Source organism: the organism of the source record quoted next, unplaced genomic scaffold (genome assembly GCF_019419815.1).
Source record: "Pyrus x bretschneideri cultivar Hongxiangsu unplaced genomic scaffold, Pyrus_bretschneideri_v1 Contig295, whole genome shotgun sequence".
Lineage (NCBI taxonomy): Eukaryota > Viridiplantae > Streptophyta > Magnoliopsida > Rosales > Rosaceae > Pyrus > Pyrus x bretschneideri.
The window spans coordinates 1-18,536 of record NW_025999607.1 but is presented as its reverse complement, the minus strand read 5'-3'; the positions used below and the strand labels follow the sequence as shown (position 1 = coordinate 18,536).

Sequence of the window (18,536 nt, the reverse complement as noted above, 5' to 3'; positions counted from 1 at the left end):
AAATAATGAGGAACCCCCAAGAAAGAGCTAAATCCGACCAATTCCAAACTGAAAAGATAAAACTTAATTACCAAAAACACGTGAAAGGAGATTTGACTAAGTCTAAAGAAATTTCAAGGAAGCTCACTGTTGATGTGTTGTGAAATTTCAAGAAAGCTCACTTTTGATGTGTTGCGAAAATAACTAAATAATTACGTAACAACGCATGTTCGTGAATCAAAGACTTTGGTTAATGGATATAAGAATCCATTAACTAGGGTGTTTAATGATTCTACCTCTTTATTTAATTGAATTTCCAACGGTTCATAAAGTTGATCAAATTGCAAGGCAAACCAAGATCACCAATCGTCTCTAATTTTTCCAACTCAAAATATTTGCCCTTACACAGCTTTGCATGTATGCAGAAAGAGCAGTACTAATACTCAAATGCATTTCATCGAACATGTAGTGTGCCACGTTCTCATATGCTTTCTTACAAGAATAATTGAACAAGATTAACTTCCAGTTTAGTAATTTAACAAATTAGAAGCAAAAAGAAACCCAGAAATCTTGAAATATTTGTCTTCAAGAATTGAAATTACCTCGAAAATGCTGGAACATTTCTCAAATAAAACGTATATAAAGCATTCAATCAATAGTTGCTTGGTCTACGTGGGATTATTTCCTCACTGCTATCCTAAAATGCATTGTATGACATGTTATCCCTTGATAAGTACAAATAGATGATGGACAAACTCCCTATGGGATGGTGACTCCAACTTGCCTTAGCCAACTTGTTATTGTTATGAATGAGCATAATTTTTTATGTTTATCGGACTAAATTAATTGGGATTGTTTTTTGAAGGGTTTAAAAACGAATTGTACCAATTTCAAAATTACTTTTGTACGACACACAAGAAGCAGAGAAATTGATGCATAACCACATATTAAAAAATTGCAGACAGAATAAAATGAACAAGTTGAAAACACTAAAAAGAAAACAGCCAACTGACCTAAGAAACCTTTACCTGTGCTTCTCTTTTACATGCTCCTTCTGCATAAACTGCTATAGTGCTTATTTTTCCTCTCCAATTTAGAAATCTGCAATTCTGCTATAGAAAATGAGAGAATTGAACTACACATATTTTAGAATGACATTCCACCCCCTCCTGCCAATATCCTTTTAGAATGACATTCCTACCCATTTGCAAAACAAATTACAAACAAATCATAAGAGTATCTTCATTTAAAAAACCTCACTTCTAAAAGTGTCATGTCCAAAATTCTCCCATTTTCAACATGTATTTTTCAAGAAGAGACGTACACTGGCACACATACAATGAAAATCATATGAAAAAAAGAGTCAAGAAATCACATAAAAGTATCAATCTTTGAGATCAAACTGTGCAGTAGAGACCAAAATCAACGAGATTAGTGTGTTTTACCTTTTGAATTTTCCAGCTTCCAGACTGATTTTCAGTGGCGGACTGCATACGAAGTTGCAGGCCTCCTTGATTTTCTTTTGCTTAGCGGGAGAAAAGGAGGCTTTGGGTTAGTTGGGGAGATGATCGAAGCCTATGGAAAACTTATACAGCTACCCAATGGAAAATTTATGAATAACAAACGGTATTTGGCATAAAAACAGAGTAAACTGTAAAATCAATCCAAAACAGAGTAAACTGTAAAATCAATCCAGAAACTGGTAATGGCTTATTCAAGGGCTATTAATCATGATCTACTAACTAAAAAATAAACGGCTAAAAAATGCACAATGTTGCAAATAAAATTGATTAATTAGCACACAAAAAAATTGTCAAAAGTTTGTCAAAAGGTCAAAATTCGCAGCCCTCCTCTCTCCCTCTCTCTCTCTCTCTCCCCAATTTGTCAAAAGTTTTTTGAAACTGTTCAAATGTGAAAAAAGAAAAGAAAAGAGAAAAAAAAAAGTTTTTGAAGCTGTTGAAGTGTGGAAAAAGAAAAAAAAATAATTACAAAAAAGAAAAAGTTCCCTGTTTCATAAGACCATCTCCAATGGTTGGGCTAAAAGTCAAATTTTTTAGCCCGAAAAATTTAGTTTTTAGCCCAAAAACAGTTTTTCTACTTCAACTATTCTACCCTAAAATTTTAGCCCAGGATTATTAAAGAATGAATTTAGGCTTTTTTTTTTGTTAAATTAATTTTTTTTTTTAAAATAAATATGTAGACTATTGTAAATTAATTTTATGAATATTTTAATCTAAAAAAATTTAAATTCCGATAAATATTGGGTATAGTCCATCCCGATTTCTGGGCTAAATTTCAGGGGGAATTTGGCATTGGTTTAGCATTTAGCTCAAAATTTCCCCTTGGGTTGGAGTGCGTTTGGGGGAAAATTTTGGGGAGTAATTTGGCTTTTAGCCCACAATTGGAGTTGGTCTAAGGAAGAAAAAATGCACAAAAGATGGAAGAAAACGACAACAGATGAAAAAATGGACGGTGAAAAAAGAAAAGAAAAAATGCACAAACACTGCACATTTCATATTATTATTATTTTTCTTATCTTCCAGAAACATTTGTCCCCATTTCTCCTTTTTATTTATTTATTATATTTTACTATTATTTCTGTGGTGGTGTCGATGCACCTCTCCCCTTTTATTATTTTTTCTTTGACCTTTTCAGATGTACCATCCCCTTTTTTAAATTATTCTATTCCTTCTTTTCAGATGGTTTCATGCACCATTAAAATTAAAGTAATAATTATTTTTGGTTTGGTCCAACTTAGGAGCAAGAGTATGTTGAATGTTGGATGTTCACACTGGTTTTTGTGGTTTTTTTGTTGGATTGATTGATATTGTCCCCCTTGGCCGGCTTCCTTACAATTTTCATTCTCTCTCTCTTCCATTATTTCCTTTCACCAAAACCTCTCTCTCTTTTGGTTTGATCTGCTCATACTTTTGTGTGAGTGTTTTCATCGTGGCTTTCATTAACTTTTCATTACTTTCCAAGTAGCCTCTCTATCTTTTCTACTTTTAGGTAGAGAAAGATGACACGTCCCAACAAGGAAGGTTTCAGGAAATTTCCCTTCAACTTTTACGTGTATGTTAACGTTTTCCCTTCAACTTTTCACTATGACCCACACTAAACCGTGTGGCCACCACCCCTACCAGTAGAAGTAGTTGATTGTCCATCTCTCTCCTGTTTATTTCCATTCCTACCTCTCTTTCAACTTCCCTCTCTTCCTACTACTTTTGCATTCAGAATTTTGAGTGAGTTTTCTGCTTATTTTCTTGTCATTTCTCACTTCTCTCTGCCTCTGTGTAAGTTTGTGTTGACTCAGTACTTTGTTTTTGTGGTATTTGCTTTGAGTCCTTAATCTCTTTTTCTTTGCTGATTTTTGTTTTACTTGTTAGTTTTTGTTTCTCTTTTTTGTTTGCAGAACCCATTTTCCACTGGTAACTGAATCTGATTCAACAATCAAATCGAATTGTCAAATATGTGTTGGTACTGAATTACATACCTGACCACGGTGAGTCCCCTTAATTACGAATAAAATTGCATTTTTTAAATTACCAAAATAAAATTTAAAGTTTCAATTTTTCAATTTTGTTTTTTTTTAAATTTTAAGACATTAATCTTCTATCTATTTACTTGTTCATTCAGTTACTGTTCGGATTACTCGATTTATAGCAACTGTTTTTTTTCTTTTCCCGATGGCATTGAGCACCCAAAGAGCCTCTGCATCTTTTGTTTCGAATGAATCCGATCCTCGATGGAAGTATGATGTGTTTTTGAGTTTTAGGGGTGTAGACACCCGGAAGGGTTTTGTATCTCATTTATACCATGAATTGTGCAAGTGCCAAGGAATTACGACTTTCTTTGACGATCGAGAGCTTGAAGGAGGAACAAGTATTCATCTTGAGCTCCCGAGTGCGATCAAGGAATCGCATATTGCAATCGTTGTTCTCTCACCAAACTACGCTTCTTCCAAATGGTGCTTGAATGAACTTACAACCATTCTTCAATCCATGGAAGCCAGGAACTCAGTTCTGCCAGTCTTTTATGAGACAGATCCATCTGACGTTGGAAATCAGAGGGGGTCTTTTGCCAAAGCCTTCGATGAGCATGAAGAAAAGTTCATTAGTACGGAAGACAAGATGAAGGTGACCCAGTGGAGAGAAGCTCTGAAAAAAGTATCCAAAATTTCTGGGTGGCATTCGAAGGAATCTAAGTAAGCATGCATGAACAACTTTAATTTCCCATGTCTTAGTCAAACTTGAATGCTTAGTCAAACTTGAATGCTTCGTTTATGCTTTTTTTTATTGGTTGTTCTATACCTTGTAGGTGTGAAAGGGAGCTTATTCAAAAAATCGTCCAAAGTGTGTGGAGGAAAGTGCAAGCTACATTCACATTGTTAGATTCTTCACAGAAATTTGTTGGGGTTAATTTTAGGCTTGAGCAACTAAGTTCGCTATTAGCTCATGATGCCAATGATGTTCGCTTTATAGGGATAACGGGGATGGCTGGCATAGGTAAGACAACTCTTGCTAAGCTAGTTTATGATAAAATCTTCCATCATTTTGAAGTTCATTCCTTCCTAGGAAACATTAGAGAGGTTTCTAAAAAAGACCGTACTCTAATTGGTCTTCAAGAAAGACTTCTTTCTCCGATGTTGAAGGAAAAGGTTAAAGAAATTTGGGATGAAGAGTGCGGAATCATTTTCATTAAGAAGTGCTTACGCAATAAAAAGGTTCTTCTCATACTCGATGATGTGGATGATTTAAAACAACTAGAAGTACTGGCTGGAAATCAAAGTTGGTTTGGTATGGCAAGTAGAATTGTGATTACGACTAGAAATGAAGGGTTGCTAGTCCAACATGGTATAGCAGCATCATATAAGATGCAGGGGTTGAATTACTGCGAAGCACTTGAGCTCTTTAGTCTGAATGCCTTTAGGAAAGAACAACCCGAGAAAGACTTTTTGGAACTGTCAAAGCATTTCCTAAAATATGCTAGAGGCCTTCCACTAGTTCTTAAAACATTAGGGTCTTTTTTGCATACGAGAGGTCAGGATGCATGGAAGAGTATGTTGGATAATATTCATAGAGTTCCTAATCCAACAATTTTCAATTCACTCAAAATCAGTTACGACGGACTAGAGGACATGGAGAAGAGGGTTTTTCTCGATGTTGCATGTTTCCACAAAGGGAAGTGCATGAAGCAAGTTATTCCAATACTAGACAATTCTTTTGAAATTTCTAGTAGTATTATAATAGATCTACTAATTGAGAAATCTCTCTTAACCATTGAAAAACGCGTCCAATATGATAAATCAGCCAAGTACTTCATAGGGATGCATGATTTGATACAAGAAATGGCATGGACAATTGTTGGTCAAGAGTCTAAAGAGCCTGGTCTACGGAGTAGGCTGTGGCTTCCCGATGATATTTTTCATATATTCACGACCAATACGGTAAGACGTTATGTAAATACCAAGTTCAAAAGAAGACATGATTTCTTTTAACGCAATATGCTTAAATGTTGAATTTACGTTTCCTACATTCTTGGTTATTAGGGAACGAGAGCTATTGAAGGTATAGGATTACAACTACCTGAAATAGAAGAGGTGCACTGGAGTTGTGAAGCCTTCTCTAATATGCGTGGATTGAGGTTTCTAGAATTCGACAATTTGATCATTTCTTCAAGTCCCAAGTTTCTTTCATGTTCCATGAGAATTATAATTTGGAGTTGGTATCCTTCCAAGTCTCTTCCACCAAGCTTTCACCCGCGTTTCCTTACCGAACTAAGAATGCGTCATAGCAAACTTGTTCATTTATGGGATGGAAAAGAGGTAAGAGTATACTGAATGAATGCTACTTAACATATTTTTTTATGGGTTGTTTTATACATACCCCACATTTTGTTGACCACACACACCCCACGTGCTTAATTCACCCCACATCCATTTTTTAAATTACAATTTATCATAACACGCCTCATTTGCTTTCCAATACTACCCTCACACCCCCATCCTCTTTGTCAATTAAGGATTTTTCAGTTTCCTTTTTCTATAGATTTTGGGGTTTTTGTCAATTAGGGATCATTTTCCTTTCTTGCAGCGTATACTACCTCGAGTTTTTCTTATTTTTTCAATTACGTGGTAAGCAAAGTAGTTGGGAATAGGATGATTGCATTAGTTCCTTCGTCTTTCGATCGGTTGGTTTGAGAGTCTATTGGGATGATTGCAAAAGTGTCATTTGGTTCAGACCATTAGATTTCTCATTCACCATATTGGCTTCCTTTAGTTTCATCTAGATGATATTGGATTGCCTCCTGATAATATCATTTTCTTAATGTTTGCAGATTTATTTTCTTTTAAAATCTTATTATTATTAGGCCCTAAATAGTCATTTTATAAAGAAAATATGTAAGTTATTTAATAAATAAATGTTTGTAGAGTGTATTCATCAATATGTGAGGTGCTAAGTAAAAAAAAAATCTTTTAAAAAAAATTGCTATTCTTATTAAAAATTTGTATTAACTCTCTAATAGAAATAGAATCTACATATGTTAGTGGACCCTACTTATATTAGAAAGATAATATAATTAATTATATAAATAAATGGTAAATATGGCATTACACTTTTTTCAATGTCAAATAGAATTGTAAGGTTTTTGGAAGCTTATATATTATTTCATGTATTGTACAGAACTTTCCCAAGTTGAAATGTATTGATCTGAGCTACTCAAATAAATTGATCGGTACCCCAGATTTCACTGGTCTTCAAAATCTTGAGGAGTTGATTCTTATGCAGTGTAAGAATTTAGTTGAGATTCACCCATCTATTGCAGTTCTTAAAAAGCTTAAAGTTTTGAATCTTCGTGACTGTGAAAGTATTAAGAGCCTCCCAAGTGAAGTAGAAATGGATGCTCTTGAGTCTTTAGTTCTTTCCGGATGCTCCAGAGTGAAAAAGATCCCAGAATTTTCGAACCAGATGAAAAGTTTGTCCACGCTTTGTTTACGTGGGACTGCGATTGAGAAATTACCGATTGAACATCTAGTTGGCCTTACTAGACTAAGTTTCAATAAGTGCAGAAGGGATGATTGGGGCCTTCTCCGCTTATTTGGAATTAGAAAGAGCGATGAGCCTTGTTGGGGTTTGGTGTTGGCTTCTTTAAATCGTTTGCGTTGTTTGGTGCGCTTATTCCTACGTTATTGTGATCTTGGGGAAGGTGATATCCCCGATGATATTGGTTGCTTGTCCTCTTTGAAAAGGTTAAGTCTTAGTGGAAACAATTTTGTTACCCTTCCAGCAAGCATCAAATGCCTTTCTCGACTTAAGTCTCTTCAGTTAGTCAGGTGCCAAAGACTTGAGCAACTGCCAGATCTTCCGTCAAATAGGAAATTACACGTAAATGTAAGTGATTGTACTTCATTGAAAAGGTTGGCGGATCCATCCAATTTGTCTGATTTTGCTTTCAATTCGCGGAATTGCATTACATTGGTGGAAGATGAAAACTGGATCAAAACAATATATTCAAGGATCGTGAAATACGCCACTGAGGTACTATCTCTTCCCCCAAACCACCCCTCCTCCCTCCCTTCCTCATTCTCATATAATGGTTCTTTTGGTGCAGAAAATCTGTCGTAATCATATTGTGTGCCCCGGAAAGGGGATTCCCGAGTGGTTCAACAATCAAACCTTGGGACATTCGCTAAATGTGGAGCTACCTCCGCAATCATGTAGCAGCTGGATGGGGATTGCTTTTTGTGTTGTTTTTGCACAACCAACTCTAGCTGCCCTTAAAGCGGATGGATTCTTGATTCAGTGTTTACCTCGAACTAACCGTAAACAGAGTACATGGCTTTTTAAATCACCTCTTGTGTCTGAACATCTTTGGATATTCTATTTGCCTCGCAAAGAATGTCTTCAAGAACAGTTTCTATTTGAAACTTATTATAGGCTCGGAATGAATAAACCCAAAGTAGGCTTGAATATGGTGAAGAAGTGTGGGGCTCGTTTGGTGTACGAGCAAGATTTGAAAGAACTCAAACGAACATTGAAAATCTTGGTAGCTTCAAGTCAAAGTCGTAGTTTTGACAACAAAGAACATACCCGCAAAAGGCAGAAGGAAGATAAATAATTGTTTCATGCTTTTTTCAACCATTCAATGCCTCAGAGTTTACTCAGAATCCATGTAAGTCACCATCTGAATCCCAGAATGACCTACATAATATTTTAGTATTACTTTTTAACTCTTTTGAGCTATAGAATTTTAACTAGTAATTGTGCCCCTGCAATGTTGCGGGTTTTAAAACTGTATAAAACATGCAGAAAGTTCTAAATACCTATGGTATGCAATACTATTTACATTCATGTGAAAATCAATTTACAATAACTAACATATAGATGTCCAAGTGTCCATATCACAGTCATTGGTTTCTGATGCGGAGTTCACAGATTCCTACTAGTTTGAGCTGAAGAGTTCGATGAACTCGCTCTAAACTCCAATGATTTACATAGCTGGTTATCTGTCGGCAATTCATCATCAAGATAAATACACTTTTGACCTCAACTCTCCATTTATAACTCAAATCTTTCACAGAAACCCAATAACTATCTACTCCTGCCTGACCAGAGCATAAATCTACCTTACTTATAGTTCTAAAACTGAATTCAACCCATAAATCCAGTTCTAAATTACCAAGCAATTAAAAAAGAAAAAACTTTAGCATCATATAACACTTCAAACAGACAAAAAGCACGATACACAATCTTGCACCAATAGATCGAAACCCGAAAACAGATGATCATCAAAAAACACCCAGATGATCAAAGCAAAAGGCTGGAAGCAAAAAGTATTTTACTTATTCAAAAGCTTGCATTTTTTTTATACCCAACCCTCAAACTTGCATGAACCAAAGAAAAGTAGAAATTAAGATGTAGAGTAGTACTCAAACATACTGTATGGAAGCAAAGCGTAGAGGTTTGTGAAGCAAACAGCGACATCAAAACAAATTGGAGGTCCGTTAACCTTTGTTCCTCCTGCTCAGTGTAAAAAAATTACAAAAACATTTCAATAAGTACATTAACATTTAAAAAAAAAAAAAAAAAAGTTTTTGTTCATATATTTTAGTTCATACTATGTCAAAGGAGGCATTATCATATGTGTATTCTACAAAATTATATGGCATGTAAAAAAGGATGTATTACCCTCCATCTAAATGCTCCTTGAATATCCAGTCAAATGCCCGGCAAAAAATTGAATATTCACAAAAAGTAACAGAACATTAGAAGTTAAAATTCAAAAAGGATCTAAACTATTTACCATTTCAAAATAACTTAAATATAGAGATTCTCATCGTGTGTCCAGTTATCCATGCTAAATTCCAGAAATGAACGACATCCATATTAGAATAATGTCATTGACCTTTCTCGATTTTCCGCCAATTAGGGCATTGCAGTGCCCCCTTTACATTGAAGGCTGAACCAATGCAATCTAAAAGGATGTCAACAAAAAAATCAAGAAACATGAAAGCTAGGTACCATCTTTACTGAAAACAGTGAAAATGCCTAATTAAACATAAAACTCCACTTACTGATATGAGATGATTTGAGCTACCAAAGGAAAATGCCACTGGGCATATCCAAATGTCATCTTTAAGATCAAAATAATTCCATATTCAGAATAAATTTACTGATGATAAAGTTTATCAAAGTTATATCAACCTGTGACTAAATTATGACACTATATGCTCTCAATGCCATACAAATTCGGATTGTCAACACTGCACTTTCGACAATGGGCGTAAAGAGTTTAGACCCTTTTTGAAATGGTAAATAATGCACAAAAAGATCTAAACTATCTACCATTTCAGAATATTGCCATACAGTAGAACAAAACCACAACTCCAAATTCAAAAAATTAAACAGGTAAATTTTCCCTAAAATGTTGATTATACTTGTCATGCATTTATATAGTGTGATAACCCAGAGAAAAAAAATCTGTAAATTCCACAACCCAGTAACCAAAATTGGAATAATAATTAAAAAAATCTACCAATTGTAGAGAGAGAGGAGACGTTGAGCATCCATGGGGAGAATCGTTGAGAGTAGGATCATAAACGGTAAAATTTTTGGGGAAAACCTGAGGGTATCGGGGATTGGGGATAAGTCAGTTGAGACCAACCTCGAGGTCCCGTCGCCAGAATCGTAGAAGTTGTTGCCGGCAAATTGAAACATCAGAGAGAAGGCAGCGGCGAGTGGGTATTTTAGAGAGAGAAGCCAGAGAGAATCGAGAGGGAAGGAACTGAGAGAAGGGAGACTGGAACAATCTGGATGAATTTTGCTTTCGGGATTCTAGGATTGATTTGGATGAACACAGTTTTTTTTTTCTTCACATTTCTGGAGAGATAAGCAGATGAAAGCAAATAGAAATAGAAATAAGAGAAATTTTATTAGAATCCATACAATCTCTTTCTACATTCAATTTATTTTTTTACACCTATATTATTTTTAATTAAGATACCAATATCTCTTTAAACTTCAATTTATTACCTAAACCATCATCACAAATCCAAATTATTTCAGAAATCAAACCCATAATAAAACTTCAAAGGTCCTCCTTGAAAATTTTGAATTCTTACAACTTAATGTCGTTTTGAGAGTTGAAAGATGTACAGTTCTATGGGTTTAAAATTTCTTTGAATTTGTAGGTCTTTAAAAATAGAGACTTCTGTTTTTTTTAATTTTTCTATCAATTGCTTTAATGAATTTTTATTTGATCTTTTTCCTAAAGTTTCAAGTTTCCAAATGGATTTTTGAAAACCCAACCCAGCAGAGACCAATGATGTAGAAAGATTTCCGATTTGATGTTTTTCTTAAAGCTTTGTTTTTATTATAAGAGCTATTAGTGGTTTTGCCGGAATAAATGTAGGATAAATAAAGAGTGATGGCAGAGTTTAATTATAGGATGTGGGTTTATTCATAAATTTTAGTTTTATTGTTAACTTCATCTTGTACTTTATGATAATTATGCAATAGAATAAAAAAGACAATTCACATTTAAAGTTTAAGTTGAGTATAGAGAGAAGTTATGTGAGTTTAAATAAAATTTTCCTAGAAATAATGACCAACACGTGTATAAGAGGGCAAAATCGCATTAGGATAAATATTTGAGGGAAATTTTGGTAGTACATTGTTTATTTAGTTGAAAATGAGTTTTAGGTTCTTGGCTGGTGCTTTTAAATGATTAAAAATACTTTTAGATAAAAGAATTTTGAGTTCATAAAACACTTAAAGTGCTTCTTGCAAGAAGTGCTAGTTATGTATGATTTTTTTTTTTTTTGAAGGAATTATGTAAGATTATTGATGTTAAAGAAATTAACTCAATCGCTACTTTTTCAATTGATCTCTTTCTTTCTCTCCTGCTTTTCTCTCCTTAAGTTCTCTATGCCTCCTGTGCTTTGCCATCTTAGTTAATACCATGAGCTATATATATTATATGCACTTGAATAAAACATGTTTGTTTAAATACAATCAAGGAGTACCTTTTTTCTCCTTAGATCCCGCAATGAAGTCTAACTGTGTATATACATTAAATAATGTGCTTCTCTTATCTATGCAAGAGATCCAACCAAAAGAGATGCAAAGTCATAGTTATGATTGTAAAACCCTTTTGACTTTCCTGGTCTTTCTTTATATTCATTGCATAAAGTTTATATGTATGAAACCTGATAATTTCTTGTACGTTAATCCGATGATTGCTTCATATGTGGTGACGGTTTTCGTCAGTCCTCCCTAGTACACATAATCTGTAGCTTAGAGGAGTCTGAAGAACTAGCTTCTGTCAAGTAAACCTACAAGCTAACGTTGAGTCTGCTGCGATTGTTGGTGCAGCTTGCTGTCTTTTGGAATGAAGCTTACGTTCTAGCTAGGTCAGTTTCACCACCCTTTGTCCGGTTCTTCTTCTTTGCCACAATTCAGTGCTAGTGTTGGGACGTGGAAGAACGTTCATGAATGAAGAAGACGGTTAAGCTTGAAGGGAGTGTGCAGTCCGAGATGCAAGTGTGCTATAAACACCAGATTTAACACTTGGAACACCGGCTTTCTCTTCGTCACCAACGATGCATCAAGCATATATGCGGCTGCAAGTTTGAAGATTTATGTTATTATTAAACCGCATTGTATTTGTAGCATGTAATAAGTGTACAAACAAAGTAGGTATTTTGATTACTGAACCAGCCAGGAATTTCACATATTGAAAATGAGAGAGAGAGAGAGTAATCAATCGTCTTAATTTTTTTTTTTTTGAGTGGAGTGATAGTATTAGTTAAATGTTATATTAACTACCGATGAAGTTTAAACCCACGCTGTTATATAAAAACATAATACATTTTCATCACTGTGATAAAGGGCCAACAAATTTTGTTCATCTTTAATGACGTCAACAATCTGGAATTTTGGATGATTTGCCTCGTTGGAATATTTGAAATCAAATTAATATATATTCAGATTGGGCTGTGAAGAAGGTGGGTGGAAGTCAAATTTGGGCTTTAACCCAATTGCCATATTTTGTTCAGAATTTTTTTTTGCTGGACTTGCAATCGTTATGTATGGGGCCTTTTTTTGTTTGTTGGGATAAATGTCATAATCATGTAGCCATATTTCCTTAGTTAATTCATAGGTGAAATTTAAACTTGAGATTTCTTTCAATACTCAAAAATAAACATGTACGCATTTTTGTTCGATTCTAGAAAGACCAACGCTCCTCCCTTACTATTAAGGACACCCATCATTTTTGTTCGATTCTAGATTCCTCTTTATTTGTAAATGAAAAATTTTAAGTTTGATTCTCGTGAAAAGCAAATTTGAATCACATTATTATGGTAGCCCAATGAGGCTTAACCCTCCTTATTTATTAATTTTGAACAAATGATAATTATCTACACTAAAGAGGAGAGGTTGGTAGGGATCTGAGGATTCCATTTGAGATGTCCTAGAGAGGATATGGTATAAGTACACACAAAACTCTTGATAATGATTCTCATGCAAAGAATTTAAAGAATCATCATTGTTCAATTTGAACCTCAAGCTTCTTACTTTTTTCTTAATTTGTGTTAAATTCCAGTGGCACTAACCCAATTTAACACAAATAGTTCAATTGTTTGAAATAACAATTTTAAACTTTTACTTAACATGGCACTATTGAAAATTTCAATTGGATTGTAATTGCCAACATGATTCACCAAAAATGTTTAAGTAACAACTTTTTCATCACACATGAGTCGCATTAAAAGTACTATGTCACCGCAATGAACCCAAAAAAATAGCAAAAGGAAAAGAGCGTTGTAAGAGTTTTTCTAATCAAATTCCCTATGTTTGATAGTGTCTATTCTCAAAATATTTAATTAAATTCACTCCTGGTACTTCCAAAATTTTGTTTTACTAAAACTTTATGGTTTTCAACAATCTTGAAAGAACCTTGGGATAGCATCCATCCAATGATCCATTCAAGTAAGAAATGGAATGGAGAGAAAAGCTATGTCATCTCATGTTTTTAGCACAATATTTTATAATATTAGTATGAAAATTTACATTAACCTTTGAGATGACATAAAATTTATAAAGAGTCTCACTTTTTAAAAAGTTCCTTTAACATTCGCCATGAAATGAATCCGACCAGAGGATGTTGATGTATTGCAGATGGTATGTGTTGTTGGAGAAAAGCCGATCTTGCACGATTTCAAAGTCCTCGTTAGGCCCAAAGTAAATAATGGGGATATTTTGTGATGAAACCATTTCAAGAATATTCATCAATCTCCATTGGGATGGGAAACACAATCGACATCGATATGGGGCACGAAAAGTTTTTGAGAGGCACCAAAATTGTGCTGGTGGCGGCAGATAGTGTGGGATATGCTGCCCATTCAAACCGAGTCTTGAGAGCATCTCTAATCCTCCCATATGATAAGTTTTAATTAAAATTAACAAAAATCTTTTTTAGGAGCTCTCCGATAAATTTTACTCTGACCAGTCAGAATAAATGACAAAAAAATCACTAGGAGTTGTTTCATTTGGATTTGGATCCTCTCCGGATCCCCTTCTTGGGGATCTCAGGGATCAAGGCACAAGGACCATTCATCAAAGATCGTGCGACCACAAATAAATATTTTAAATATTTAATTATGACCGCACGATCTTTGATGACTTTTAGTAACGCGCGGGCTTATTATCTAGTGGACTCTAAAAGGCCATGTGATGTGGGAGATCACCAGCTGGCTGTGTCTAATCTGTGTGGGACTATCCTTTCCGGCCAAAACGGCACCGTCAAACAACCCAAAACAGAAAAGGGCTAAAGTGAGAAATCACACCGGGGCACACTCCCTTGCGGGAAGGGTGTGCGACGAGAGACCGTTGCAAAAGCAGTAGAAGGGGCATTTTGGGAAAGAGCGGCACAAAAGATTTCCCGGGAAAAATGATATGGGTGGTTGTCCCAGCAAGCAGTTACCCGCTTATTTCCCCGACTACCCTTCCCTTTCGTTTTTTTCTACGATATTTTTACTTTCTCTCTCCAACGCTCCTTCCTCCTCACAACCTGAAGGTCTCTTGGAAGATGAATGAGAATTAAAGAGCTTAGAGTTCTTGTGGAGGAAATGGTCTTCACTCTTCAGAGTCTGGTTAATTATTCGATGTTAATTAACATTTGAATGATAATCCTTGATGATGCCTAATCTCAACCAATTTCTCTCCATGATTTCATATGTTGTTTTCACTTTAGATTAATTCAATCCCACAAGTCAGAAATCGCTTGAGTCTTACCAAGCAAGTTGTCGGAAAACGTCCAGATGATGTTCCAAAAAAGATACGAAGAAAAGGAAGGAACGAGTGAATGAATGGAGGCCCCATAGAAAGAATAATTAGTTTTGGTCTAAGAGCAGGAGTAGGAGTATATAGTGCTGGCTTTTCACACTGGTTTTTGTGGTTTTCTTTGTTGGATTGATTGGTACTGTCCCACTTGGCCGGTTTCCACAACTTTCATTCTCTCTCTCTTCCATTATTTCCTTCCACCAAAGCCTCTCTTTTGGTTTGATTGGCCTGCCGCTACTTTTGTGCGAGTGTTTTCATTAACTTTACATTACTTTCCAAAGAGCCTCTGTATCTTTTCTTTCGAATCTCGATGTAAGTGTGATGTTTTTTGAGTTTAAAAAAAAAAACAAAGAGACAGGAATATCTTTTCTGTCAAGAAAGTTGGAACTTACTTAAGTCTCGCATCCAATCCCTTTGGTGAGAAGAGAAACGGTCGAGAAAGATGATAGTCCCAACAAGGAAGCTTCCTGAAAATTTCTCATGGTCAGTCTTCCACTTTTTTTTGTGGAAAACCCACGCTAAACCGTGTAAGTATGTTAACGTTTTCCCTTCAGCTTTTCACTATGACCCACACTCTACCGTGTGGTCACCACCAACAGCACCACACTCTACCGTATAAGTAGTCGATTGTCCATCTCTCTCCCATTTATTTCCCTTTCTACATCTCTCTTAACTTCCTCCCTTCCTACAACTTTGCCGTGAGAATATTGAGTGTGATTTTTCTGCTTATTTTCTTGTCATTTCTCACTTCTCTCTGCCTGTGTAAGTTTGTGTTGATTCGGTAGTTTGCTTTTCTGGTATTTGCTTTGAGTCCTTAATTTCTTTTTCTTAATATACATTTTCAATTACCAAAACAAGATTTAGGGCTGGTTTGGTATTGCTGTGCTTTGAAAAAAAGCTGCTTCTGCTGTGCTGTGAGAATAAGCAGCTGTGAAATAAAGCAGCAGAGTGTTTGGTAAACTTTTTTGTAAAAGTGCTTTTGAAAAAAAAAAAGTAGTATTAGAGTGTTTGGTAAACTTTTATGTAAAACAGATGTGAAAAAAAGCTGGTTTTTCAAAGCTAGGTTTTGCAGCTTCTTGTTTTTGGCTTTTTTTCATCCAAAACTGTGAAAAAAAGCTGAAGCTGAGTGTTTACCAAACACAAAAACAGCTCCCAGCTTTTTTTGATAGCAGCTTTTTTCAGAATCACCTCAGTACCAAACCAGGTCTTAAAGTTTCTATTTTCCTTTTCACTGCTCATTTTCCTTAATCTCTTTCGTTTTTGTTTGCAGAATCCATTTTTCCAGTAACTGAATCTGATTCAACGGTTGAAACTGAGTTATTGAGGACTGTAAGATCAAATCGAATTGTCAAATTTGTGTTGTTCTGAGTTACGAATAAAAAAAAAATTTCAATTTTTTTTTTAAATTTTGAAACATTAATCTTCTATCTATTTACTTGTTCATTCAGTTACTGTTCGGAGTACTCGATTTATAGCAACTGGTTTTTTTACGATGGCATTAAGCACCCAAAGAGCCTCTGCATCTTTTGTTTCGAATGAATCCGCTCCTCGATGGAAGTATGATGTGTTTTTGAGATTTAGAGGTCTAGACACCCGCAAGGGTTTTGTATCTCATTTATACCATGAATTGTGCAAGTGCCAAGGAATTACAACTTTCTTTGACGATCGAGAGCTTGAAGGAGGAACAAGTATTCATCTTGAGCTCCCGAGTGCAATCAAGGAATCACATATTGCAATCGTTGTTCTCTCACCAAACTACGCTTCTTCCAAATGGTGCTTGAATGAACTTACAACCATTCTTCAATGCATGGAAGCCAGGAACACAGTTCTGCCAGTCTTTTATGAGACAGATCCATCTGACGTTGGAAATCAGAGGGGGTCTTTTGCCAAAGCCTTCGATGAGCATGAAGAAAAGTTCATTAGTACCCAAGACAAGATGAAGGTGACCCAGTGGAGAGAAGCTCTGAAAAAAGTATCCAAATTTTCTGGGTGGCATTCGAAGGAATCTAAGTAAGCATGCATGAACAACTATAATTTCCCATGTCTTAGTAGAGGCAAACTTGCATGCTTCGTTTATGTTTTTTTTAATTGGTTATTTTATACCTTGTAGGTGTGAAAGTGAGCTTATTGAAAAAATCGTCCAAAGCGTGTGGAGGAAAGTGCAAGCTACATTCACGTTGTTAGATTCTTCACAGAAATTTGTTGGGGTTAATTTTAGGCTAGAGCAACTAAGTTCGCTATTAGCTCATGAGGCCAATGATGTTCGCTTTATAGGGATAACGGGGATGGGTGGCATAGGTAAGACAACCCTTGCTAAGCTAGTTTATGATAGAATCTTCCATCATTTTGAAGTTCATTCCTTCCTTGGCAACATTAGAGAGGTTTCTAAAAAACACCGTACTCTAATTGGTCTTCAAGAAAGACTTCTTTCTCCGATGTTGAAGGAAAAGGTTAAAGAAATTTGGGATGAAGAGTGCGGAATCATTTTCATTAAGAAGTGTTTACGCAATAAAAAGGTTCTTCTCGTACTTGATGATGTGGATGATTTAAAACAACTAGAAGTACTGGCCGGAAATCAAAGTTGGTTTGGTATGGGAAGTAGAATTGTGATTACGACTAGAAATGAAGGGTTGCTAGTCCAACATGGTATAGCAGCATCATATAAGATGCAGGGGTTGAATGACTGCGAAGCACTTGAGCTCTTTAGTCTGAATGCCTTAGGAAAGAACAACCCGAGCAAGAATTTTTGAAACTCACTAACCATTTCCTAGAATATGCTAGAGGCCTTCCACTAGTTCTTAAAACATTAGGGTCTTTTTTGCATACGAGAGGTCAGGATGCATGGAAGAGTGTGTTGGATAATATTCATACAGTTCCTAATCCAACAATTTTCAATACACTCAAAATCAGTTATGACGGACTAGAGGATATGGAGAAGAGAGTTTTTCTCGATGTTGCATGTTTCCACAAAGGGAAGTGCATGAAGCAAGTTATTCCAATACTAGACAATTCTTTTGAAGTTTCTAGTAGTATTATGATCGATCTACTAATTGAGAAATCTCTCTTAACTGTTGAAAAACGCATCCAATATGATAATTTAGCCAAGTACTTCATAGGGATGCATGATTTGATACAAGAAATGGCATGGACAATTGTTGGTCAAGAGTCTAAAGAGCCCGGTCTACGGAGTAGGTTGTGGCTTCCGGATGACATTTTGCATATATTCACGACCAATACGGTAAGATGTTATGTAAATACCAAGTTTGAAAGAAGACATGATTTCTTTTAACGCAATATGCTTAAATGTTAAATTTACGTTGTCTACATTCTTGTTTATTAGGGAACGAGAGCTATTGAAGGTATAGGATTACAGCTACCTGAAATAGAAAAGGTGCACTGGAGTTGTGAAGCCTTCTCTAATATGCATGGATTGAGGTTTCTAGAATTGGACAATTTGATCATTTCTTCAAGTCCCAAGTTTCTTCCATGTTCTTTGAGAATTATAATTTGGAGTTGGTATCCTTCCAAGTCTCTTCCACCAAGCTTTCACCCTCGTTTCCTTACCGAACTAAGAATGCGTCATAGCAAACTTGTTCGTTTATGGGATGGAAAAGAGGTAAGAGTATATTGAATGAATGCTACTTAACATTTTTTTTTATGGGTTGTTTTATACATACCCCACATTTTGTTGACCACACCCCATGTGCTTAGTTT

General features: G+C 35.5%; 2 protein-coding genes across 3 annotated transcripts; both read left to right on the top strand.

The window, feature by feature from the left end:
* The first annotated feature begins 2,972 nt into the window (after positions 1-2,972).
* LOC103957788 (TMV resistance protein N-like) lies at positions 2,973-12,355 on the top strand. Of its 2 annotated transcripts, none has more exons than XM_048588997.1 (8): positions 2,973-3,272; positions 3,392-3,481; positions 3,616-4,183; positions 4,297-5,425; positions 5,528-5,803; positions 6,663-7,517; positions 7,591-8,151; positions 11,853-12,355. In XM_048588997.1, exons 3-7 carry the CDS (start codon positions 3,666-3,668, stop codon positions 8,095-8,097), a joined length of 3,285 nt encoding a protein of 1,094 aa, XP_048444954.1. In that variant the 5' UTR covers positions 2,973-3,272; positions 3,392-3,481; positions 3,616-3,665; the 3' UTR covers positions 8,098-8,151; positions 11,853-12,355. The 2 variants fall into 2 exon arrangements, with proteins under 2 accessions (XP_048444954.1, XP_048444955.1); XM_048588998.1 differs by having other exon boundaries at positions 3,366-3,481.
* A 3,124-nt stretch (positions 12,356-15,479) lies between these two features.
* Positions 15,480-18,386, top strand: LOC103929077 (TMV resistance protein N; the record flags this gene model as incomplete). Its single annotated transcript, XM_048588999.1, is given in 6 exon segments — positions 15,480-15,584; positions 16,093-16,151; positions 16,271-16,832; positions 16,933-17,537; positions 17,540-18,060; positions 18,163-18,386. Coding segments are annotated over 4 exon segments (1,868 nt in total), but the record flags the coding sequence as incomplete, so codon positions are not given.
* Positions 18,387-18,536: the final 150 nt, after the last annotated feature.